General features: G+C 45.8%; 1 protein-coding gene across 1 annotated transcript in view; it reads left to right on the forward strand.

The window, feature by feature from the left end:
* Positions 1–17577, forward strand: part of LOC146577272 (protein NLRC3-like) — a 100126-nt gene extending 82549 nt beyond the window's left edge. The window contains exons 6-7 of the mRNA XM_085252827.1: positions 15776–15822; positions 15971–17577. Of these exons, the coding sequence (XP_085108953.1) occupies positions 15776–15822; positions 15971–16509 (586 nt within the window). The 3' untranslated portion in view covers positions 16510–17577. The remainder of the gene's footprint in view (positions 1–15775; positions 15823–15970) is intronic.
* Positions 17578–25032: the final 7455 nt, after the last annotated feature.

Here is a 25032-nt window from a genome sequence, read left to right on the forward strand (position 1 = left end):
CTAGGGCTCAGCACGTCCCCGCACCCGCACCAGTCCCTCGGGACGATGCAACTGATACCCAGCCAGCACCAACTCCTGTGCTAGCTCCTAGGGCGAGGGCAGCTAAGACCCAGTCCACTCCTGCACCTGTTCCTGTTCCTTGGGTGGGGGTGACTGGTGTCCAGCTAGCTCCCATGCCTGTCCCAGTGCCCGGGATGAGGGCAACCAGGATCCAACCTGACCTCCCTAGAGGCTCAGATGAGGCTCTACAGCCATTGCCCTCACGCTCTGGAGGATTGGAAGAGCTAGCTTGTCCACCTACCCGTTCACCAGCTTTTCAGGCACTAGCTCATTCCTTCAGTAAATTAGCAGATCTGTTTCCATCTTATGCTCCCGGTTTATTTTCTCGGGCTACGGCACTGTCACCATCCTCAGTTCAGTCACCTGCTATTCAGCCTCCCATCCACTAAACCCCAGTCCAGTCTCCCATCCACTCACCCGCAGTCCAGTCTCCCGTCCACTCACCCGCAGTCCAGTCTCCTGTCCACTCAGCTGCGGCTCAGTCTCTGGTCCTCCAGTCACCCGTAAATGGCCTGTATTTCTATAGCGCTTTACTAGTCCCTAAGGACCCCAAAGCACTTTACATAATCAGTCATCCACACACACATTCACACACTGGTGATGGCAAGCAACATTGTAGCCACAGCCACCCTGGGGCGAACTGACAGAGGCGAGGCTGCCGGACACTGGTGCCACCGGGCCCTCTGACCACCACCAGTAGGCAACGGGTGAAGTGTCTTGCCCAAGGACACAACGACCGAGACTGTCGGAGCCGGGGCTCAAACCGGCAACCTTCCGACTGGTCCTCCAGTCACCTGTAGTTCGGGCTCCCGTCCTCTGCATGTTCTGGCCCTGCCTCTCCCCAGCCAGAGGTTTCTGCACCTGCTGGCCCTGCCTCTTCCCAGCCAGAGGTTTTCGCACCTGCTGGCCCTGCCTTGTTGCCTGCAGCTGCTCTGCCATCGGCAGCTCCCAAGCCGTCACCTGGAGCTGCTCCTCCGCTGTCTGGTCCCCCTTCATCTGGTCCTGCCTCATCTGATCAGATGGCTCCCAAGCACATCGCCTGCAGCTGCTCTGCCACCAGCGGCTGCTCTGCCACCAGCAGCTCCCACACAGTCGCCTGGTCTAGCACCTGGTCCAGCGCCTGGTCCAGCGCCTGGTCCAGCACCTGGTCCACGACGGGTTTGGTGTCAGCGGCCACCTTCCAGGCCACTGCTCATTCGCCACCAGCAGCCTCTGGACCTGGTCAGTGGCAGCTGCTGTCTTCCTCCTGGCCCCCCACCAGAACTGTCTCACCTCAGCCGCTGGCCACGTAGCCACCCACCAGAACTGTTTCACATTAGCCACTGGCCATCTGGCCGCCCTCCTGAACTGTCCCTATTTGGACTCGAAGTGATCATTTATCACTTTGAAATCGTGTACTCAAAGGTTTGTTTTTAACTCTCTGTCTTCCGTAAAAGCTCCTCAATTGTGTGTATGACCTAATTTATCTGGCTATGATGTCCTTACTTTAACTTTTGCATAGCATTTTCACACAAACCCAAGCAAAAATTTACTTTTTATTCAGAGAGTGTTATGTAATGCACTTAAAACCCAATAATAATTTTCTAGTATGAAATGAACATGTCATGGTCCTGGGTCGGTGACCCAGCCCTTTGTGTTACTATTATTATTTTCTAGTTTATTCTGTTTGTATTTGTTCTTTGTGTCTCCATCATCCCTACCTGTGTCTTCCCTCTGTGGTCTCTTCGGGTCCCGAGTTTTGTGTTGTGAAACAGTCTGTGTGTTTCCTGTTTTACTTTGTAGGTTTGTGTCTCGTTATGTTCAGTAGTTCCAGCTGTGTCCTGTTTGCTGTGTCCTGTGTGACCTGTTTACCATTTCCTAATTACCTGGTGTGTGTATTTATACTGCGTGTCTGCCTGTGCTCCTCGTCACGTCGTCTGTGTTTCTCTGTGAACCTTCCGTGTATTCAACAGTTTAGGTTTTTGTTTGGTACTGCCCACTCCTTGGTTACTGTCCACTGTAAATAAACCCACTTGCATCTCCGCCACTGTCTGCGTTTGGACCCTCCTTTCTCACCTCCACACGACTACCAGCCGAGTTGTGACAGAACAACTATTCGAACAACCTAATTAAAATTAATTTTCAGGCCCTAGTTCACTCCCTCAGTAAATTAGCAGATCTGTTTTCATCTCATACTCCCGGTTTATTGTCTCAGGCTGCAGTCATCACCATCTTCAGTTCAGTCACCTGCTGTTCAGGCTCGGGCTCCCGTCCTCCAGTCACCCGTAGCTCAGGCTCCCTTCCTCCAGTCAGTCCAGCCTGTAGCCCAGTCTCCTGCAGTCCAGTCAGTCCAGTCTGTAGTCCAGCCTCCTGCTATTCAGTCTCCAAGTAAGTCTCTTGTTCAGTTCCCTGATCTGTAACCACAGCATCCAGATCCAGCTGTGAGCTCTCTCTCTCCTCAGCCAGATGTTTCCGCACCTGCTAAAAACCCATTAATAATTTTCCAGTATGAAATGAAAAACTATTCCAAGAACCTAATTAGACAAAAGAACAGGGAACTAGAGATGGGCCGATCTGATATTACGTATCGGTATCGGTCCGATACTGACGTAAATTACTGGATCGGATATCAGAGAGAAATAAAAAATGTAATCCGATCCATTAAATATCAAAAAAGCACCTCACAAAACTTGCGACACAGTGTAACTCGGACATAACCGTAGCACATCGGAGCAGTGTGCTCATGTGATAGAGCGGCAAGTTGTAAACAGTTGTAGGATTAAAGATTATCGAATTTACAGAATGATTATTTACACAGAGCTATACAGTAGTGCAGTTAAGATAAGTGAGGTTGTAGATAGTTTCTACAGAGGCTATATAAAGTGCTAGTGGTTGTGAGTGGTGGTTCAGTCCATGTTATTATTGTGTGTTTGAGGGTATAGTTGTCCATTGTGTGTGTGTGTAGGTGGTTGTGGGTGTGTGTATGTTCAGTCCATGAGTTTAACGTGGGTCAGATGTCAGGAGGCAGAGTTCAGGAGTCTGACAGCTGTGGGGAAGAAGCTCTACCGGTACCTGGTGTTCTTAGTCTAGAGATGGACCGATCCGATATTACGTATCGGTATCGGTCCGATACTGACCTAAATTACTGGATCGGATATCGGAGAAAAATAAAAAATGTAATCCGATCCAATAAATATCACGAAAGCACCTCGCAAAACTTGCAACACGCCGTAACTCGCCTCAGAACGTTAGCACGTCGGAGCAGTATGCATCACGTGATAGAGCGGCTGTGGCATGCGGGATCTGTCGGTGGTAGCATGTGGAGCTTCACTAGCAACCTGGCATTTCATCTCCGACAAAGTTATCCCCGAGAGAAGTAAAGCAAGTGTGTAAGTCCATCTCTGAATGTTTGTAAAGCATTCCCACGTTAAGCTTAACAAGCGACTGCCTCTTCTCACTGCCACTTCAATCGTGAAATTGCTTAATGATCAGCTGATCGGCTTTTCTGCCGCGAGTCCGCCTCTCGTTTGTTTTTGGCCCACTTTGCACCAGAAAGAGGAAACCAGCGGCTGAACAACAGCAGAACGTTTAAGGTTGATAAGCTGTTGTTAGAATTTATTTAATATTACTTTCTACACCAGGATCTTTTTCTACGTAGCTGACGTTGGTAACTGTGCAGGGGCGGATTTAGCAAAGTTTAGCCAGGGGGGCCGATAGGGCATGAACAGGAAAAAGGGGGCACAAAGCCATACTTTTCTTTCTTATTCTCATTTAAAATGTCGAGCTTTTAATAAATAATTATCTGACACCCAAAGTTTTAATTTGATGTAAAATGAATAGAAGTCCATCCATCCATCTTCATCCGCTTTATCCGAGGCCGGGTCGCGGGGGCAGCAGCCTAAGCAAAGAGGCCCAGACCTCCCTCTCCCCAGCCACCTCCTCCAGCTTATCCGGGGGAATACCAAGGCGTTCCCAGGCCAGCCGAGAGATATAATCTCTCCAGCGTGTCCTGGGTCTGCCCCGGGGCCTCCTCCCGGTGGGACATGCCTGGAACACCTCACCCAGGAGGCGCCCAGGGGGCATCCTTGTCAGATGCCCAAACCACCTCAACTGACTCGTTTCGATGTGGAGCAGCAGCAGCTCTACTCTGAGCCCCTCCCGGATGGCCGAACTTCTCACCCTATCTCTAAGGGAGAGGCCAGCCACCCTTCGGAGGAAGCTCATTTCTGCCGCTTGTATCCGCGATCTCGTTCTTTCGGTCACTACCCACAGCTCGTGGCCATAGGTGAGGGTAGGGACGTAGATCGACCGGTAAATTGAGAGCTTCGCTTTTACACTCAGCTCCCTCTTCACCACGACGGACCGGTGCAGCGTCCGCATTACTGCAGCTGCAGCCCCAATCCGTCTGTCAATCTCCGGCTCCCTTCTCCCATCACTCGCGAACAAGACCCCGAGATACTTGAACTCCTCCACTTGGGGCAGGAACTCATCCCCGACCCGGAGAGGGCACTCCACCCTTTTCCGGCTGAGAACCATGGCCTCAGATTTGGAGGTGCTGATCCTCATTCCCGCTGCTTCACACTCGGCTGCGAACCGTTCCAGTGCGAGCTGGAGGCCCTCACCCGATGAAGCCAACAGAACCACATCATCCGCAAAAATCAGAGCTGAGATTCTGAGGCCACCAAAGCGAAAGCCCTCCGCCACTTGGCTGCGCCTAGAAATCCTGTCCATAAAAATTATGAACAGAACTGGAGACAAAGGGCAGCCCTGGCGGAGCCCATCACCCACCGGGAACGAGTCCGAAGTCAATTACTGTATATAGTGACTATTAAGTCTAATATATATATACCCTAGCAAGCTATAGTACTTTTTCCTTTGGGAAGGTACAATCTGTGCAGTCTGCAATTTTGTTGAAGAAAGATGTTGAATCTATTTAATATTTCTTGAAAAATAATTGATTTCTGTGCATTTTATTTCACACTGCATCAAATTAAGGTTGATTACGTCGATTAAGCATCATGAGGTGGCGCGTGAGTGGTGGTTCCCTATTTTTTATTTATTTATTTTTGTTGTTGCTGGGAGTTGGAACCCTATTAGTTAGGTTGCTTAATATTTATGCTAAGTACTCTTTAAAATACCAAAATAGGGAGGATGGTGTAGGTTTAAGTTTATTAGATTGATCAGTATTGCTGAACTATGAAATTTTTTTTTGTATACAGGTATAACAGAATAGCTTTAGTGTAGTTGTTGTTTTAAACTTGAGTATGAACTTGCAGACCTGCAAAATGCAGCAAGATATTTTACAAAACAGTTTTGTTGATTAAAAAACACTATATCGGATTCATATCGGTATCGGCAGATATCCAAATTTATGATATCGGTATCGGTATCGGACATAAAAAAGTGGTATCGTGCCATCTCTATCTTAGTCCGGAGGCTCCTGTGGCGCCTCCCAGAGGGCAGGAGGGTGAAGAGTCCATGTGATGGGTGACTGGGGTCTTTGATGATTTTCCCAGCCCTTTACAGACACCGCTTCCTGTAGATGTGTTTTATGGCAGGAAGTGGTGCTCCGGCAATGCGCTGGGCAGTTTTCACGACCCTCTGCAATGCCTTCCGGTCCGAGGCAGAGCAGTTCCCGTACCAGACTGTTATACAGTTGGTCAGGATGCTCTCGATGGTGCAGCGATAGAAGTTCACCAGGATGTCTGAGGACAGGTGGTTCTTCCTCAGAGTCCTCAAGAAGAAGAGGCGCTGGTGAGCCTTCTTGACCAGCTTGGAGCAGTTGGTCGTCCAGGTGAGATCCTCGGAGATGTGGACTCCCAGGAACTTGAAGCTGCTCACACGCTCCACAGCCGTCCCCTTAATGTGGATGGGTGGATGTGGGTCAGCATTCCTCCTGTAGTCCACGATGAGCTCCTTAGTCTTCTCGGTGTTAAGCAGCAGGTTGTTTGTGTCGCACCACTCAGCCAGACGATCCACCTCCTCCCTGTAGGCGGCCTCATCATTGTCACTGATGAGGCCAATCACCGTGGTGTCATCTGCAAACTTAATGATGGTGTTGGAACCATCAGCAGGTCTGCAGTCGTGGGTGAAGAGGGAGTAGAGGAAAGGGCTCATCACACAGCCTTGTGGTACACCGGTGTTCATTGTGATGGTAGATGAGCAGTGGTTATCCAGCCGGACATGTTGGGGGCGATTGGTCAGGAAGTCCAGTAACCATTTGCAGATGAGGGAACTGATGCCCAGGTCTGTCAGTTTCCTAATGAGTTGTGAGGGGTGGATTGTATTGAATGCTGAACTGAAGTCTATAAACAGCATTCTGGCGTAGGTGTTGTTGTTGTCCAGGTGTGAGAGGACAGAGTGCATTGCGATGGAGACAGCATCCTCTGTGCTCCTGTTCTGGCGGTATGCGAATTGGTGGGGGTCCAGGGGTGGGGGGGAGACAGGATTTGAAGTGTGCTAGGACCAGTCGCTCTAAGCACTCAGTGATGATGGGGGTGAGTGCTACTGGGCGGTAATCATTGAGGCAAGATGGGTTGGAGTTTTTGGGTATCAGGACGATGGAGGTGGATTTGAAGCAGGCCGGTACCACAGCGTGGGCCAAGGACAGATTGAATATGTCTGTGAGCACTCCTGCAAGCTCCCCAGAACACGCTCTGAGAACACGCCCGGGGATGCCATCAGGACCTGTTCTTTTTTTTAAGTTCTTTTATGGCCAACCTAGCATTAGCGTCGGGGGGGATATACACAGCAGTGAGAATGATTGAAGTGAGTTCTCTGGGGAGATAATAAGGTCTGCATTTGACCATTAAAAACTCTGCATTAGGTGAGCCGTGACTCTCAGTAGTAGTGGAGTTCATGCACCAAGCATTGTTAATATAAATGCACAAACCTCAACCTCTGGTCTTGCCGGAGTCATCTGCTAGCCTGTCGGCTCGGTGTGTGTGGCGTCCTGCTAACTCGATAGCATTGTCCGGGCAGCTGTTGTTCAACCATGTTTCGGTGAAAAACATGACATTTGAGTCCATAATCCGTCTGTTGTTAGTGATGGAGAGCCGTATCTCATCCATTTTGTTTGCCAGAGAACGGACATTGGTGAGAAAAATACTGGGTAAAGGCAGCCGGTGTGGTGTTAGCTTTAGCTTAGCCCGTAGCCCTCCGCGCCTACCTCGCCTTTGTTTACAATCTCGGCGCCGTCTGCGTGCACTTCCGCCCGGCCGGGGAGAGTGGGCAGCCTCCGGTGTTCTGGAGATCTCTGGGATGAGTCGGAGATTGGCGATAAAACTGTTGGAGTCGTGAGTCCAGATGTCCAGAAGCTCTTGTCTGCTGTAGGTCAGCAATGCACAGCAATTCTGGACGAATAATCCGGTTAAAAGTAGATAAAAAAACCCCGCTAAATAGCAGATTCTGGAGAGACACTGAGCCACGCGTTGTTCACGTGCCGCCATCTTGGACAATAATTACTGTGCATAATTATTAGGCACCTTAACAAAAAACAAATATATACCCATTTCAATGATTTATTTTTACCAGTGACACCAATATAACATCTCCACATTCACAAATATACATTTCTGACATTCAAAAACAAAACAAAAAACAAATCAGCGACCAATATAGCCACCTTTCTTTGCAAGGACACTCAAGAGCCTGCCATCCATGGATTCTGTCAGTGTTTTGATCTGTTCACCATCAACATTGCGTGCAGCAGCAACCACAGCCTCCCAGACACTGTTCAGAGAGGTGTACTGTTTTCCCTCCGTGTAAATCTCACATTTGATGATGGACCACAGGTTCTCAATGGGGTTCAGATCAGGTGAACAAGGAGGCCATGTCATTAGTTTTTCTTCTTTTATACCCTTTCTTGCAGCCACGCTGTGGAGTACTTGGACGCGTGTGATGGAGCATTGTCCTGCATGAAAATCATGTTTTTCTTGAAGGATGCAGACTTCTTCCTGTACTACTGCTTGAAGAAGGTGTCTTCCAGAAACTGGCAGTAGGACTGGGAGTTGAGCTTGACTCCATCCTCAACCCGAAAAGGCCCCACAAGCTCATCTTTGATGATACCAGCCCAAACCAGTACTTCACCTCCACCTTGCTGGCGTCTGAGTCGGACTGGAGTTCTCTCCCCTTTACCAATCCAGCCAAGGGCCCATCCATCTGGCCCATCAAGACTCACTCTCATTTCATCAGTCCTTAAAACCTTAGAAAAACCAGTCTTGAGATATTTCTTGGCCCAGTCTTGACGTTTCAGCTTTTGTGTCTTGTTCAGTGGTGGTCGTCTTTCAGCCTTTCTTACCTTGGCCATGTCTCTGAGTATTGCACAGCTTGTGCTTTTGGGCACTCCACTGATGTTGCAGCTCTGTAATATGGCCAAACTGGTGGCAAGTGGCATCTTGGCAGCTGCACGCTTGACTTTTCTCAGTTCATGAGCAGTTATTTTGCGCCTTGGTTTTTCCACACGCTTCTTGTGACCCTGTTGACTATTTTGAATGAAACGCTTGATTGTTCGATGATCACACTTCAGAAGCTTTGCAATTTTGAGACTTTTAATTATGCACACCTGATATAGGGTGTTGATGTCATTAGACCACACCCTTTCTCATTACAGAAATGCACATCACCTAATATGCTTAATTGGTAGTAGGCTTTCGAGCCTATACAGCTTGGAGTAAGACAACATGCATGAAGAGGATGATGTGGACAAAATACTCATTTGCTTAATAATTCTGCACTCCCTGTATTTGCAGCCTTGCTACCAAACCGGCATTTCATCTCTGAGGAAGTGATCCCAGAGAGAAGTAAAGCAAGTGTGCAAGTTGAATGTTTGTAAAGCATTCCCGCGTTAAGCTTAACAACCGATATATGGAGCGAGTGGCTCTTCTCTCTCCCTCCCTCTCCTGTTGCTACTTCAATCGTGAAACTGATTAATGATCAGCTGATCGGCTTTTCTGTCGCGAGTCCGCCTCTCTTCTTTGTTTTTGGCCTACTTTGCACCATAAAGAGGAAACGGGGACTAATGGCCTTTATCTTTTACCCTTTGATGTCTTTTAACCCTTAAAAAAACAAAAAAACTTGTAATTCCAACTTTGTACATTAAACATGTATTTTATCATATGAACACTTTATCAATTTTGATTCAATTTCTATTGAATTTTGACAGAAAGAACTTCAACTACTCACCGCTCACATTTAATTTGTTATATGCCCAATTTTGCAGATTTTGTTCGATAGAAAACAGGCCCTGCTTTATTTTGAAGGCCTTCTGTGAGAGTGATCAGAATCAGTTGTTTCCAGTTCAGGTCTGACAGCAACTCCGTCAGGGGCCTCTCCAATGCTCCTTTTCTCCTCTACAACCAAAAATCACGTCGGGGGATCACCAGAATGTTGTGTTCAGAATTTTTGAAAGGAATCTCAGGAGAATGGTCGGTCTTTTTTAAATAAAAAAAAGGATTTACTTTGCTTTTGGCAGTTGAAATTACAAGGTTACACAGCACTGTGGACCTCTATCTGAACCAGTAGCATGTTTCACAAAAAGGATGACCCTCAAGTGGGCTGTACAACATTATATAGTGAGACAAAAACATAGGTTATAGCAGCTATCTTCCCCCCGCACGGACGTGGCAGTCTCGGTGTCTGCTGTGAAGGATCCTCGTATCTCCGTCACCTCGTCTGGTATCCGGTCCCTCCTCTGTAAGAGACAGAAAAGGAAAACACTTCCACATCATTACCAATGTTATGAGTTCAAAATTGGGGATGGAGACAAGATAAAAAACCACAATAACAACACTGGTCCGGCCGGGTTAAGTCAAACGATGATTTTAATGATCACACGCGTGGGAGATGGACACTGTATGCAGACAGCCTCAGATCTCAAAATGGTGGAGCATTAATCAAACTCTTATAGCCTCTGGTGCTCCCACCTTATCATAAAAGCCTAAACATTCACATGCTTTCTCTCACACGGCGCCTAAGCTACGACCTTGGCTCCCCGTTTTATCTGCTCCTGCTGAGATGGGGCAGAAAACTCCAGCATGCTCTGTTCTCTTCTAATCAGACAAATAAGGCGATGACTTTCTGCAAACAGTATTTCTTGTAACATCATAAAACAATATCATTCATCCACAATAAATCAGCAGTCTAATGTAATGCAAATCAGTTTAACTAATGCAATGTATGTCATCAACATGGCCCAAAAAATTATTCGACATCCTCTTCCCTCCCTGAAGGACCTGTACAGCACTCGCTGTCTCAAGAGGGCACGCAGCATCCTACGGGACTGCACACACCCAGGACACCGGGTGTTTAAACTGCTGCCGTCTGGCAGGAGGTTCAGGCTGCTGAGGTCCCAGACAAATAGACTCAAGGACAGCTTTTACAACAGGGCAATAGCCCTGATCAATGCTAACAGCTGACCTGACTGGATACCTCCCTGGACTTTTTAGGGGGGAGGTAACAATGTTTAAAACAATAACAATAATATTTATATTTATAACAAGGTGCAATAATAATTAATGTGCAATAATATCAGTGTGCAATACATATACACTTCTTCTTTTTTATACTAACTTAATATACTGTGTTGTGTTGTTTGTTGCGTTGTGATGTGTCATGTCGTGTTGTGTTATATGTAGTGCCGACGTAGGACAGTTTTTCCAATTTCATTGTACTACTGTACTATGTATGACTGTGCAATGACAATAAAGAGTTATCTTATCTTATCTTAATAGTTATCAGCTTCTTCTAATTCAGGAGAATAATGCAAACTAAAACTACATAATAATTCACAATCTTTAACTTGGGGTATGACATGGCATAAAATAGTATTATAATTTAACACCAACTACAATGATGACCGCATCATCTGTGACAGAGGACTCATTTCTCCTAGTGTCCTGCAAGCAAACAATTATATTCTTTAGAAGTAATCAGGACCCTACAACATCTAGGTTTCAAAATGAATTCACACAAAACCTTGGCTGATTGTGACCCACTCATGCTTTCACAACTTGGCTAGTGTGATTAGGTAGAGGATCAATAGGGGGCCCTCTTGGGGACACCCCGATAGGGCTTAACGTATGTGAATCTCCACCAAATGCTATTAGAACTGAAGAATCAATCAAATCAATCAATCAAAATTTATTTATATAGCACCTTTATAAACAACAGTTTTGATCAAAGTGCTTCACAAATTAGGAAATAAAATAAGACAAATACAACGCAAGACTAGACAAACATAGAAACCAACCAAATGATAATCAAACTATCTTACGTCAAACCCAGAGTAAAAAGATGGGTCTTTAAACGAGATTTAAAAGACTGAACAGTCTCAGAAGAGCGAATGGCAATAGGGAGGTTGTTCCACAGTCTAGGAGCTGCAATAGCAAAGGCACGATCACCTCTGGTTTTCATTAAGAGCATCTGGTTAGAAGATCTTAGTGCTTTTATAGGATTATACAAATGAAGAAGATCTGTTAAATAGCTAGGGGCAGTGTTATTTAAGATTTTATAAGTGAGTAAAATAATTTTACAATCAATGTGAAATCTCACAGGAAGCCAGTGTAAGTTGGCTAAAACTGGACTCATATGATCATGCATTCTGGCATCCGATAAAGTGAGGGAGGCCTAAATAGAGGGAGTTGCAATAGTCCAGTCTAGAGGTAATGAATGCATGAATAAGCTTTTCAAGGTCCTTGGGAGAGAGGAAAGGGTTAGCTTTAGAAATTTGACGTAGCTGATAGACCCTGGATTTAACCACAGTAGATACTTGTTTCTCTGATTTGAAGGAGCTATCCAGGAGTACCCCAAGGTCTCTTACAATGTGGGAGAGGTAGCTAGCAAGTGGGCTTTGGGTAACAGTTAGTTGGTTCAATGGAATATGGCTGTCAAAGACAATAACTTCAATTTTACTGTCATTCAAGGTAAGAGAGTTTTGAGGTAGCCAGGTTCTCACATCATGAAGGCAGTTAAACAATGTATGCAATGGATCTGTGACATTCAGTATAGAATAGAATAGAATAGAATAGAATAGAAATGAATAGACTAGAATAGAAGAACTTTATTGTCACTGCACATGTCACAAGTACAAGGTAACGAAATGCAGTTGGCATCCATCCAGCAATGCTTTAGCCATAATAGATATATTACAAAATATATATTAGCAATAATATAGATATATATAGATATATTACAGAAATATGTCTGTTATGTATGACGGTACAAAATATGGGTCTATTATGGGTTATGTTACAATGTACACGGTATGAGGTATGTTATGAATATGTTATAACAATAAGTATGTACAGGGTGTAGTGGGTGTACAAGCTATGTACAGGCTATGAACAGGATATAAATTTGAAAACTATACAGAAATATGAAATAAAAAGCCATACAGAAAACAGCTGTAAACAGTTGTAGAATTATAATTATCGTATTGTGCAGAATTATTGTCCATACAGCATTTACAGTCCAGTTATGATCAGAGAGATATGTGGCTAATTTCTACAGTGGTTATATAAAGAGCTAATGGTTGTGAGTGGTGGTTCAGTCCATGTTATTATTGTGTTTATGAGGGTACAGTTGGCCATTATTTGTTTTTGTCCATTGTGTGTGTGTTCAGTTTTAGGTGTTTGTGGGTGTGTGTAGGTTCAGTCCATGAGTTTAATGTGGGTCCAATGTCAGGAGGCAGAGTTCAGGAGTCTGACAGCTGTGGGGAAGATTGTGTTCCAGTACCTGGTGGCCTTAGTCCAGAGGCTCCTGTAGCACCTCCCAGAGGGCAGGAGAGTGAAGAGTCCATCTGATGGGTGACTGGGGTCTTTGATGATTTTCCCAGACCTTTTCAGACACCGCTTCCTGTAGATGTCATTTATGGCAGTAAGAGGTGCTCCGGCGATGTGCTGGACAGTTTTCACGACCCTCTGCAACGCCTTCCGGATGTCTAAGGACAGGTGGTTCTTCCTCAGAGTCCTCAAGAAGAAGAGTGGCTGATGAGCCTTCTTGACCAGCTTGGAGCAGTTGGTGGTCCAGGTGAGGTCCTCGGACTCCCAGGAGCTTGAAGCTGCTCACACGCTCCACAGTCGTCCCTTTAATGTAGATGGGTGGATGTGGGTCAGCATTCCTCCTGTAGTCCACGATGAGCTCCTTGGTCTTCTCGGTGTTAAGCAGCAGGTTGTTTGTGTCACACCACTCAGCCAGACGATCCACCTCCTCCCTGTAGGCGGCCTCATCATTGTCACTGATGAGGCCAATCACCGTGGTGTCATCTGCAAACTTAATGATGGTGTTGGAACCATCAGCAGGTCTGCAGTCGTGGGTGAAGAGGGAGTAGAGGAAAGGGCTCATCACACAGCCTTGTGGTACACCGATGTTCATTGTGATGGTAGATGAGCAGCAGTTATCCAGCCGGACATGTTGGGGGCGGTTGGTCAGGAAGTCCAGTAACAATTTACACATGAATAACTGATGCCCAGGTCTGTCAGTTTCCTCATGAGTTGTGAGGGGAGGATTGTATTGAATGTTGAACTGAAGTCTATAAACAGCATTCTGGCATAGGTGTTGTTGTTGTCCAGGTGTGAGAGGACAGAGTGCAGTGCGATGGAGACTGCATCCTCTGTGCTGCTGTTCTGGCGGTATGCAAATTGGTGGGTCCAGGGGTGGGGGGGAGACAGGATTTGAAATGTGTTAGCGCCAGCTGCTCTAAGCACTTTGTAATGATGGGGGTGAGGGCTACTGGGCGGTAGTCGTTGAAGTTGGAGTTTTTGGGTATCAGGACAATGGAGGTGGATTTGAAGCAGGCCAGTACCACAGCGTGGGCCAAGGACAGGTTGAATATGTCTGTCAGCACAGACTCAAAATGAGTGTAAAAGTTGTTGAGCTCATTAAGGAAGGAGACATCAGAAGATGCTGTGGAGGGTGTGGTAGTCCTGTAGTCTGTGATGGTCTGGAGTCCTTGCCACATGCGTTGGGGGTTGGAGTTGGAGAAGTGTTCTTCTCCCTTCTTTTTGTAATGGTGTTTGGCTTTTTTGATGCCCCTCTTTAGCTTAGCCCTGGCTGTACTGTAGGCATGTGCATCTCCTGACCTGAAGGCAGTTTTGCGGGCCTTCAGGAGGAGACGAACATCCCGGTTCATTCAAGGCTTCTGGTTGGGGTACATGGTGATCTGTTTCTGGGTGGTGACACTGTCTGTAGTTTTGGAGATGTAATCCAGTACAGATGAGGTGTACTGGTCCAAGTCTGTGTGGGTGAACATATTCCAGTCTGTGTTTTTAAATCTGTCCTGGAGCACTGCATCTATCCCCTCTGGCCACACTTTAATTGTCCTCACAGCAGGTTTCACATGTTGGATGAGTGGTCAGTACCGACGTGTGAGGAACAGAGAGAGATGGTCCGATTGTCCAATGTTGCTTTGTAGGCTCCAGCCAGGTTGACTAGCACATACAGTACTAAAAACACCATCTATTATTGTATGGCCTGCATTTGTATAGCTCTTTACTAGTCCCTAAGGACCCCAAAACGCTTTACACATTCAGTCATCCACCCATTCACACACACATTCACACACTGGTGATGGCAAGCTACATTGCAGCCACAGCCACCCTTGGGCGCACTGACAGAGTCGAGGCACTGACACTGTCAGTTTAGGCCTAAAGTGATATGTATTTTTAAAAAGCCCACCTAATTTAAATATAATTTCAAACCGACAACAGAAAATTTGATGAAATAGAATAAATATTGTGAAGACAAAATTCACAGTTTGTCTTCACTGAGTTGTCAGTAATGTGACAATAACTCAGACTGGAAGTAATCTTAATGACTAATGAATTTTGAGGAGAGAAGAACACTGACAGGTGACTCACAGTGATGTCAATGAACAGGTTTCAGGTAGCATTAAAACACATGAAAATAAGACTGCACTCACTCAGAGGTCAGAGGTCTTTGAAGTGTATTGGATTGTAGTGTATTTGTTAAACTGTTGGACTGTTCCTTTATCAGAGTCGAACATTATGTACATGAGAGCATGTACATAAAGACGTCATGTGTTAATGAAGTTGTGCATATTCATGTAAGCTCAATAAAGAGCAGTGTTACGAGGGAGCAGACCAGAGCGACTGAGGTCAAGTGAAGGAATGGCGCTGTCACAGTTCTCTCCCTCATCAATTGTCTGGTTCCAGCGGTGGGTCTGTGCTAGACGACCCATCACCAGCTTTTTCCAGCTTTTTCCACTGGTTACCAGTACGTGGTAGAATCCACTTCCAGATCTGGTTGTCTTTAAATCTGTGAATGGATTGGCTCCATCTTATCTCTCTTTAACAAAATAATCCAAGTGGAGCCCTCAGGTCTGCAGATAAGCAGCTTCTGACCAGAACTAGACGTAAAAACAGAGGTGAGCTTTATCGATGGCTGCAGCCAAACTCTGGAACAGTCGCCCTTCACATCAGGTCGTCACCAACACTGGACATTTTTAAAAGCCGGTTGGAAACACATTTGTACTCTGTAGCTTTCAATCCTGACCAGTCTTTATAGTCATTACTGTGTATGTTTCCTATTTTCTCTCTACTCTGTGCAGCACTTTGGCTCAAGCTGTTTTTAAATGTGCTGATAAATAAATGTAGATTTCTTTGAATAAAACAGTGGAGCCGAGCTTTGAGCTCAGTGTGTAACAGTGTGTGTGTGAGAGCCATGTAATGTCCATGTGTGCATGCTGACTGTGCTGCTCTGACCCCCCTCCTCCTTTCAGGGTGGAGCCTGCTGGAGTCCGATGGTTGAGACCAGGTCTGAGGAAGTGTAAGTGTGTTTTTAATGGGATTCATGAAAACAAAGCAGCACACATTCAACCATCTTCATCATGTCAGGAGTCATCATCAAAGTGTCAATCAATGAACAGATGATGGATCAATAACTGCAGCTGGATTATGTTTGTTCTCTCCATCAGATTCCTGTCAACTCACAATCGACACAAACACAGTGAACACAAAGCTCCAACTGTCTGACAACAACAGGAAGGTGACACATGTGGAGGAGGTTCAGTCATATCCTGATCATCCAGACAGATTTGATGTTAAGCCTCAGCTGCTGTGTAGAAATGGTCTGACTGGTCGCTGTTACTGGGAGGTCGAGTGGAGAGGAAAGGTTGATATATCAGTGAGTTACAGAAGCATCAGAAGGAAAGGAGGCAGATATGAGTGTGTGTTTGGACGGAATGATCATTCTTGGAATCTGATCTGTGCTGATGATGGTCCTGATTTTGTCAGGCACAATTACATAGAAACACTCTTCTCCTCCTCCTCCTCCTCCTCCTCCTCTGTCTCTAACAGAGCAGCAGTGTATGTGGACTGTCCTGCTGGCACTCTGTCCTTCTACAGAGTCTCCTCTGACACTCTGATCCACCTCCACACCTTCAACACCACATTCACTCAAACTCTTTATCCTGGGTTTTATGTTAATCCTGGTGCCTCAGTGTCCCTGTGCTGAGTGGAGTGTAAAGAGTGTCTCCTGTTACAGAAACACTCTGACTGTTGAACAGATAGTTCAGTCTGTACATGTCTGTCTCTTTCACTCACAAACACGTTTTCAGATTCATGGATTCAATCAGTTGATGTTTGAAACTGTTTTAAATGATTCCTTGTAAACTTCTTGCTTTTCAGTCTTTTAAAGATGGAAGCTCCCATTATTCCAGGAACAACATTTTGTTTTACTGTCTTCTTCCACTCAAAGCTTCACAGTGAATATCAGTATGTTGTAGTGGTGCAGCGGATCACAGTTGATCCGTAATCCTAACCGATCACACTCCACGGTTCGGCATGCACATGATCGGAAGATTCGAAAAAGAAGAAAAAAGTAGGTGTATGGTGCGCGTGGTCAGTCTGTCAAGCGATCAGCGCTAGCGGTCCAAGTGGAGGAGCAGAGGAGTTTGAGGCGTTTGCTGCCCAATCCAACCAGGCTAAAGCTATTTCAAAAGCTATTGGGGCATCTACTCCAGTTCAACGGAAAGCTACATGACCATGACTGCTCATTATATCACAGCGGAGTGGTAGAGAGAAAGTCCTGTACTGCCCTATATTGCATCTTAATTTGTTTTTATATAATTGCGTGGAATGAGTCTTGGGTTGAATGTTTTTAATAGGCAAAAAGTACTTAAATAAGAAAATGGCGAGATAAATTTATGTCTTCTTTTTTTTTTCTGCTGATCCAAAAATTGATCCGATCCGTGACGAAAAAAACGTGATCAGATCAGAACTTTTGATCCGTTGCACCACTAGTGTGTTGTGTTTCTCTGAAGCTCAATTCACAACCAGCTCCTCTGCATTTTCAACAAGTCTGAGCTCATTAAAATGAATCCAAATGTTTGGTTTCTCTTAATGGGATGTTTCCAAACTCTCCACATGCTCTTACTGTTTCACTCATTGTTGGAAGCTCATCATTTGAAAATGTTTCAGCCATATAAGCTAAAAATATTGGCTCAATAGTTTTGAATGCAGTTCTAAGAAGAAGAAGAATCTGATTGTATTGAGGGATCATAATGCATGTGGATGATTTAATAAACAGCAAAGGCTTCAATCCTCATTTGATACTAGTCTTTGTTGTTTTTTTTGAACAAGAACATGGTGCAGGATGTTGGTAACAGCTTGGATATCAAACTCTTAGAAACATGTAAATATGTGTGTATAGCACTGCATATGGTGTGTATCACTTTTGTTTGTATGAAACATGAAAACTATCACAAAGGGTCCTGGTGAAGAATCTGCTGGAATTTGGTGACAGACTTTAGATTTTCTTTGATGTCAAACTTTTAGAAGCTGTTTCATTGTTTTTCATGCAGCTCTAATTTGATAAAACGCTGCATCACAAACAGGAAGTGATGTAACATGTGTTCCTGTCCACACAGCAGAATGAGCTTATTGCTGACAATAAGTGATGTACAAACAGGGTGAGCGTTTCTGAGGCCCAAAATAAACTGAGTAGTTCACTGAATGAACAATGGACTGTGAGCTCAGTTCCTTCATCATTAGTATGGATTATATATGTATATGTATTATATTAGTATCATATATATCAGGTGCTGATGTATGGTTGATGGTTTTTATCCTCACCTGCTGTGTAGAAATGGTCTGACTGGTCGCTGTTACTGGGAGGTCGAGTGGAGAGGAAGCGTTTATATATCAGTGAGTTACAGAAGCATCAGAAGGAAAGGAGGCAGTGATGACTGTGTGTTTGGAAACAATGGTCAGTCCTGGAGTCTGATCTGCTCTGATGATGGTCCTGATTCTGTCAGGCACAATAACAGACTAACATCCATCTCCTCCTCCTCCTCCTCCTCCTCCTCCTCCTCTGTCTCTAACAGAGCAGCAGTGTATGTGGACTGTCCTGCTGGCACTCTGTCCTTCTACAGAGTCTCCTCTGACACTCTGATCCACCTCCACACCTTCAACACCACATTCACTCAAACTCGTTATCCTGGGTTTATGTTAGGAATGAGCTATGAGAAACATGGTGAGACATATACATATAAAAACTCTACTGGTGCCTCAGTGTCCCTGTGCTGAGTGGAGTGTAAAGAGTGTCTCAATTCAATTCAATTCAATTCAATTTTATTTATATAGCGCCAAATCACAACAAAAGTCGCCTCAAGGCGCTTCATAGATACAGAGAAAAACCCAACAATCATATGACCCCCTATGAGCAAGCACTTTGGCGACAGTGGGAAGGAAAAACTCCCTTTTAACAGGAAGAAACCTCCAGCAGAACCAGGCTAAGGGAGGGGCGGGGCCATCTGCTGCGACCGGTTGGGGTGAGAGAAGGGAGACAGGATAAAGACATGCTGTGGAAGAGAGACAGAGGTTAATAACAGATATGATTCAATGCAGAGAGGTCTATTAATACATAGTGAGTGAGAAAGGTGACTGGAAAGGAAAAACTCAATGCATCATGGGAATCCCCCGGCAGCCTACATCTATTGCAGCATAACTAAGGGAGGATTCAGGGTCACCTGGTCCAGCCCTAACTATATGCTTTAGCAAAAAGGAAAGTTTGAAGCCTAATCTTGAAAGTAGAGATAGTGTCTGTCTCCTGAATCCAAACTGGAAGCTGGTTCCACAGAAGAGGGGCCTGAAAACTGAAGGCTCTCCGTCCCATTCTACTTTTAAATACTCTAGGAACAACAAGTAGGCCTGCAGAGCGAGAGCGAAGCGCTCTAAAAGGGTGATATGGTACTACAAGGTCATTAAGATAAGATGGGGCCTAATTATTTAAGACCTTGTATGTGAGGAGCAGGATTTTGAATTCAATTCTGGATTTAACAGGAAGCCAATGAAGGGAAGCCAAAACAGGAGAAATCTGCTCTCTCTTTCTAGTCCCTGTCAGGACTCTTGCTGCAGCATTTTGGATTAGTTGAAGGCTTTTCAGCGAGTTTTTTGGACATCCTGATAATAATGAATTACAGTAGTCCAGCCTGGAAGTAATAAATGCATGAACTAGTTTTTCAGCATCACTCTGAGACAGGATATTTCTAATTTTAGAGACGTTGCGCAAATGGAAGAAAGCAGTCTTACATATTTGTTTAATATGTGCGTTGAAGGACATGTCCTGGTCAAAAATGACTCCAAGGTTCCTCACAGCGTTACTGGAGGCCAAGGTAATGCCATCCAGAGTAAGAATCTGGTTAGATACCATATTTCTAAGCTTTTCAGGGTCGAGTACAATAACCTCAGTTTTATCTGAATGAAGAAGCAGAAAGTTAGCGGCCATCCAGGTCTTTATGTCTTTAAGACATTCCTGCAGTTTAACTCATTGGTGTGTTATCTGGCTTCATGGACAGATAGAGCTGGGTGTCATCTGCATAGCAGGGTTAGCAGTGAAAATGTATGCTATGTCTTCTAATGATACAGCCTAAGGGAAGCGTGTATAATGTAAACAGAATTGGTCCTAGCACTGAACCCTGTGGAACTCCATAATTAACCTCAGTGTGTGAAGAGGACTCTCCATTTACATGCACAAACTGGAGTCTATTAGATAGATATGATACAAACCACTGCAGTGCAGTACCTGTAATACCTACAGCATGTTCTAATCGCTCTAATAGGATATTATGGTCAACAGTATCGAACGCTGCACTGAGGTCTAGCAGGACAAGCACAGAGATGAGTCCACTGTCAGAGGCCATAAGAAGATCATTTGTAACCTTCACTAAAGCTGTTTCTGTGCTGTGATGAGCTCTGAAACCTGACTGAAACTCTTCAAATAAACCATTCCTCTGCAGATGATCTGTTAGCTGTTTGACAACTACTCTTTCAAGGATTTTTAATATAAAGGAAGGTTGGAGATTGGCCTATAATTAGCTAAGACTGCTGGGTCTAGAGATGCTTTTTGAGTAAAGGTTTAACTACAGCCAGCTTGAAGGCCTGTGGTACATAGCCGATCATTAGAGATAGGTTGATCATATTTAAGATCGAAGAATTAATTAATGGCAGGACTTCTTTGAGCAGTTTTGTAGGAATGGGGTCTAAAAGACACGTTGATGGTTTGGAGGAAGTAATTATTGAAGTTAACTCAGAAAGATCAATTGGAGAAAAAGAGTCTAACTTAACATCAATGGTACTAAGAGTAGCTGTAGATAATATTACATCTGTGGGATGATTATTGGTAATTTTTTCTCTAATGATAAAAATTTTATTTGTGAAGAAGTCTGTCACAGGCTGGGTCTCCGACCCAGCACTTTGAGTTTTCTTTGTATTGTTCTTATTTTTTGAGATGTTGTTAGTTTTGTGTTATTTCCTATTTGCCTTTAGTTTAGGCAGTTATTGTTCCTGGGTTTTCTATGTTTGAGTTCTTGCATTATTCATCACGTATTTGGTATGTTAAGTTTGTATTGTCATGTCTAGTTTTAGTGTTTCCTGTTTTATTCTGACAGTGTCATGTGTTCTTTAGTCATTGTATTTAGTTTCACTCCTCCTGGTCCTGTCATTAGATTCATGTCAGTCAGCTGTTTCCTCATGTGTCTCCACTTCCCCTGATCACCTCATGTGTGTATTTAAGCCTTCTGTTTTCTGCATGTCATGGTCGGGTCGTCTGTTTATCTTACCAGAGTTACAGTCATAGCCTGTTTTTCCACCATAGTCATAGTTACAGTCTTTGTCATAGTATGTCATAGTCTTTGTTTCTTAGTGGGTTTTTTTTTGTCAGTTTGCTTTAGGTTCCTGGTTTTAGCCCTGCAATCATCCAAATAAAGGATCGCTTTCTGTTTAAACTTACAACTCCTCGTCTTCATCTGCCTTTGGGTCCTGTTTCCATTCACATCGGCGCACCCCGCCGTGACAGAACGACCCGAACAGTATGGACCCAGCGGATGTCTGCGAGGATTTTTTTGAGTTCAGCACTCGTGTGACCATCCTCCAGGGACAGTGGAGAATCTATTCAGTATGCAGACAGGAGAGTGAGAAGGAGTCAGTTAAAGTTCAGCTACGACAGATCTTGTCTGCTTACCCTGTTTACACGGCGGAATTGTCGGAGGATGTGCAGGATTTCGTTCGCACAGTTTTGCCACCGCAGCAGCATCAAAACCACGAACAGGAATCACTGCCGCTGCCTTGCGAGCCTGAGACGGTTCGTGTCGGTTCGCTGAGACTCGCCGCAGCGGCACCACCTCTCAGCTCATCAGTTTCCACACCCTCGTCACAGTCTTGCCACACTCTTGCCACGGTCCAGTGCGAGGAAGCGCTGGACGCCATAGATTTGGACTACGACGAACGTCAGGCAATATTCAGCGCTCTATTGGAGGAGGAGCTCCGGTGGAAGCCATGGCTCATTCCAGAGCATGAGCACCCTTTCCGGGGAACTCGACTGGCTCTCGGGGGTCCCCGGAGTTACCAGGGACTTCCACCCGTTGCTCCGCCGTCTCCCACTCTCAAGAAAAAGCGGCGTGCGCGCCACCGACGCTCCGCACCACAAACGCAAGGGAGTGACTATGTTTTGGCTCATGTTTTTTCTCCGGAGGTTAGAGAAGCTGACACTGCTTTTCCGGTTCATGAGCCCGGCTGTAAAGAGACTGTTTGCACAGGTAATGCTAGCCATCAGGCTCAGCTAAGCTGTTGTGGGACTGCATACCAGGCCGTTTTGGAGCCGGGGACGGAGGTGCAGCTTGTGCAGCCTTTTTCAGTGTCAGCCGAAGGGCCCGGGGAGCCCGTCCAGCCTCATGCTTCGTCTGCTGGAGGTTCGGGAGAACCCAGCCAGCTTCATGCTTCGTCTGCTGGAGGTTCGGGAGAACCCAGCCAGCTTCATGTCTCGTCTGCTGGAGGTTCGGGAGAACCCAGCCAGCTTCATGTCTCGTCTGCTGGAGGTTCGGGAGAACCCATTCAGCCACACGCCACGTCAGCTGGAGGGCCCGAGGAGCCCGTTCAGCCACACGCCACGTCAGCTGGAGGGCCCGAGGAGCCCGTTCAGCCACCTTCTGCTTCACCACCTGTGGCTGCAGCGCCACCTCCTGCAGCTCCCGTGCCGCCACCTGCAGGACCACCACCTGCTGCACAACTGCTTGCTGCTTCTACGCCTCAGCCTGAGGACGACGCCTCGCCTGGTTCTGCCACACCTCAGTCTGAGAACACATATAAACTCATTTCACCCAATATAGACTGTGTGTTGCGGCAACTTACACAGCCTCATGCCACGTCAGCTGGAGGGCCCGAGGGGCCCGTCCAGCAGCCTTCCTCGTCGGCTGGTGGTTCCGGAGAACCACACCAGCCTCATGCCTCGTCAGCTGGAGGGTCCGAGGGGCCCGTTCAGCCGCCTGCCGCAGCTCCATCATCATCCTCGCCTGGCCCGGCCTCTGAGTCTTCAGCCTCGCCTGGCCCGGCCTCTGAGTCTTCAGCCTCGCCTGGCCCGGCCTCTGAGTCTTCAGCCTCGCCTGGCCCGGCCTCTGAGTCTTCAGCCTCGCCTGGCCCGGCCTCTGAGTCTTCAGCCTGTGCTTCGTCTGCTGCAGCTCCAGCCTGTGCTTCACCTGCTGCAGCTCCAGCCTCGCCCGGTCCGGCTTCCGTGTCTTCATCTTCGCCTGGTCCGGCTTCGGCCTCTGTTTCTGTGTCGGCCTCGCTTGGTCCCGCGGCTGTGTTGCCGCTGCCCAAGCCACGTTTTGCCCCTCGGAATCGCCGGCCGTTTTCCGGGCCGTCAGCTGGACTTCGTTGCCATCGGGGTCGGCCCCCTGAACTGATGAACTGTGACCTGCTGTGCTCTCGACCTCCGGGTCGGCCTCCTGAGCTCATGGATTTTGGACTGCTGGACCGTTGGCCTCCTGGTCGGCCTCCTGAACGTTTGAACTTCCTTTTGTTTTGCTGTCGACCTCCGGGGCGGCCACCTGACTCGCTTCGCCATTCGCTCCTGTTCTGCCGGGTTCATGGTCGCCCTCCTGAAGCTGGGTCTCGGACTTTTGTGCCCTTGTTGTTTTTGGCCTGTGTGCTTCTGATGCTTTGTTTTTTGTGGTTTTGTTTCTGGCCCTCCTTTCCTGGTCCCCCTCCGCCCGCCCTGGGTGGGTTGTTGTGGTTTTGTATTTGTTTTCTGGGTGTTTTCGGGCGTCTGGAATCCGCCCTTACGGGGGGGGCTCTGTCACAGGCTGGGTCTCCGACCCAGCACTTTGAGTTTTCTTTGTATTGTTCTTATTTTTTGAGATGTTGTTAGTTTTGTGTTATTTCCTATTTGCCTTTAGTTTAGGCAGTTATTGTTCCTCGGTTTTCTATGTTTGAGTTCTTGCATTATTCATCACGTATTTGGTATGTTAAGTTTGTATTGTCATGTCTAGTTTTAGTGTTTCCTGTTTTATTCTGACAGTGTCATGTGTTCTTTAGTCATTGTATTTAGTTTCACTCCTCCTGGTCCTGTCATTAGATTCATGTCAGTCAGCTGTTTCCTCATGTGTCTCCACTTCCCCTGATCACCTCATGTGTGTATTTAAGCCTTCTGTTTTCTGCATGTCATGGTCGGGTCGTCTGTTTATCTTACCAGAGTTACAGTCATAGCCTGTTTTTCCACCATAGTCATAGTTACAGTCTTTGTCATAGTATGTCATAGTCTTTGTTTCTTAGTGGGTTTTTTTTTGTCAGTTTGCTTTAGGTTCCTGGTTTTAGCCCTGCAATCATCCAAATAAAGGATCGCTTTCTGTTTAAACTTACAACTCCTCGTCTTCATCTGCCTTTGGGTCCTGTTTCCATTCACATCGGCGCACCCCGCCCTGACAAAGTTCATGAAGTCATTACTAGTTAACGTTAAAGGGATGGTTGGCTCAAAAGAGCTCTGACTTTTTGTCAGCCTGGCTACAGAGCTGAAGAGAAACCTGGGGTTGTTCTTATTTTCTTCAATCAGTGATGAATAGTAAGATGTTCTGGCTTTGCGGAGGGCTTTCTTATAAAGCAGCAAACTATTTCTCCAGGCTAAATGATGATCCTCTAGATTTGTGACACGGCATTTCCTCTCCAGATTACGAGTCATCTGCTTTAGGGTACGTGTTTGAGAATTATACCACGGAGTCAAATACTTCTGATTAGTGACCTTAGTTTTCACTGGAGCTACAGTATCCAGAGTCGTACGTAGTGAGGAGGTGAAATTATTAACAAGAAAATCGACCTCTGCTGGGGTAGCGTTCAAAGTTCAAGGTTCAAGGTTCTTTCTTATTTGTCACATGCACAGTTATACAAGTAAGTATAACACACAGTGAAATGTAGCCTGACAAGCTCCTCGACATGTGCAAAAATTGGGGGGGGGGTGTAGAGGAAGAACATTATATATATATATATTATATACTAAGTGCAATAATCCTTTCTGTCATTGTTGTATTTTACTCAGTTGTATATAGTATTTGTATTTGTATTCTATTTTTATCTTATTGTATATTTATTTTATTTTATTCTACTGTATATAGTATTTTATTCTATTCTATTCTGTACAGTTGTGTACTGTATGTATTCTTATTGTATTCTAATTTTTGCCTCATAACTTTTGCACTGTCCACTTCCTGCT

The sequence above is a fragment of the Mchenga conophoros genome, linkage group LG3, assembly GCF_057382185.1.
Source record: "Mchenga conophoros isolate Kocher_MC1m ecotype Shallow Benthic linkage group LG3, M_conophoros_male_GT1.1, whole genome shotgun sequence".
NCBI lineage: Eukaryota > Metazoa > Chordata > Actinopteri > Cichliformes > Cichlidae > Mchenga > Mchenga conophoros.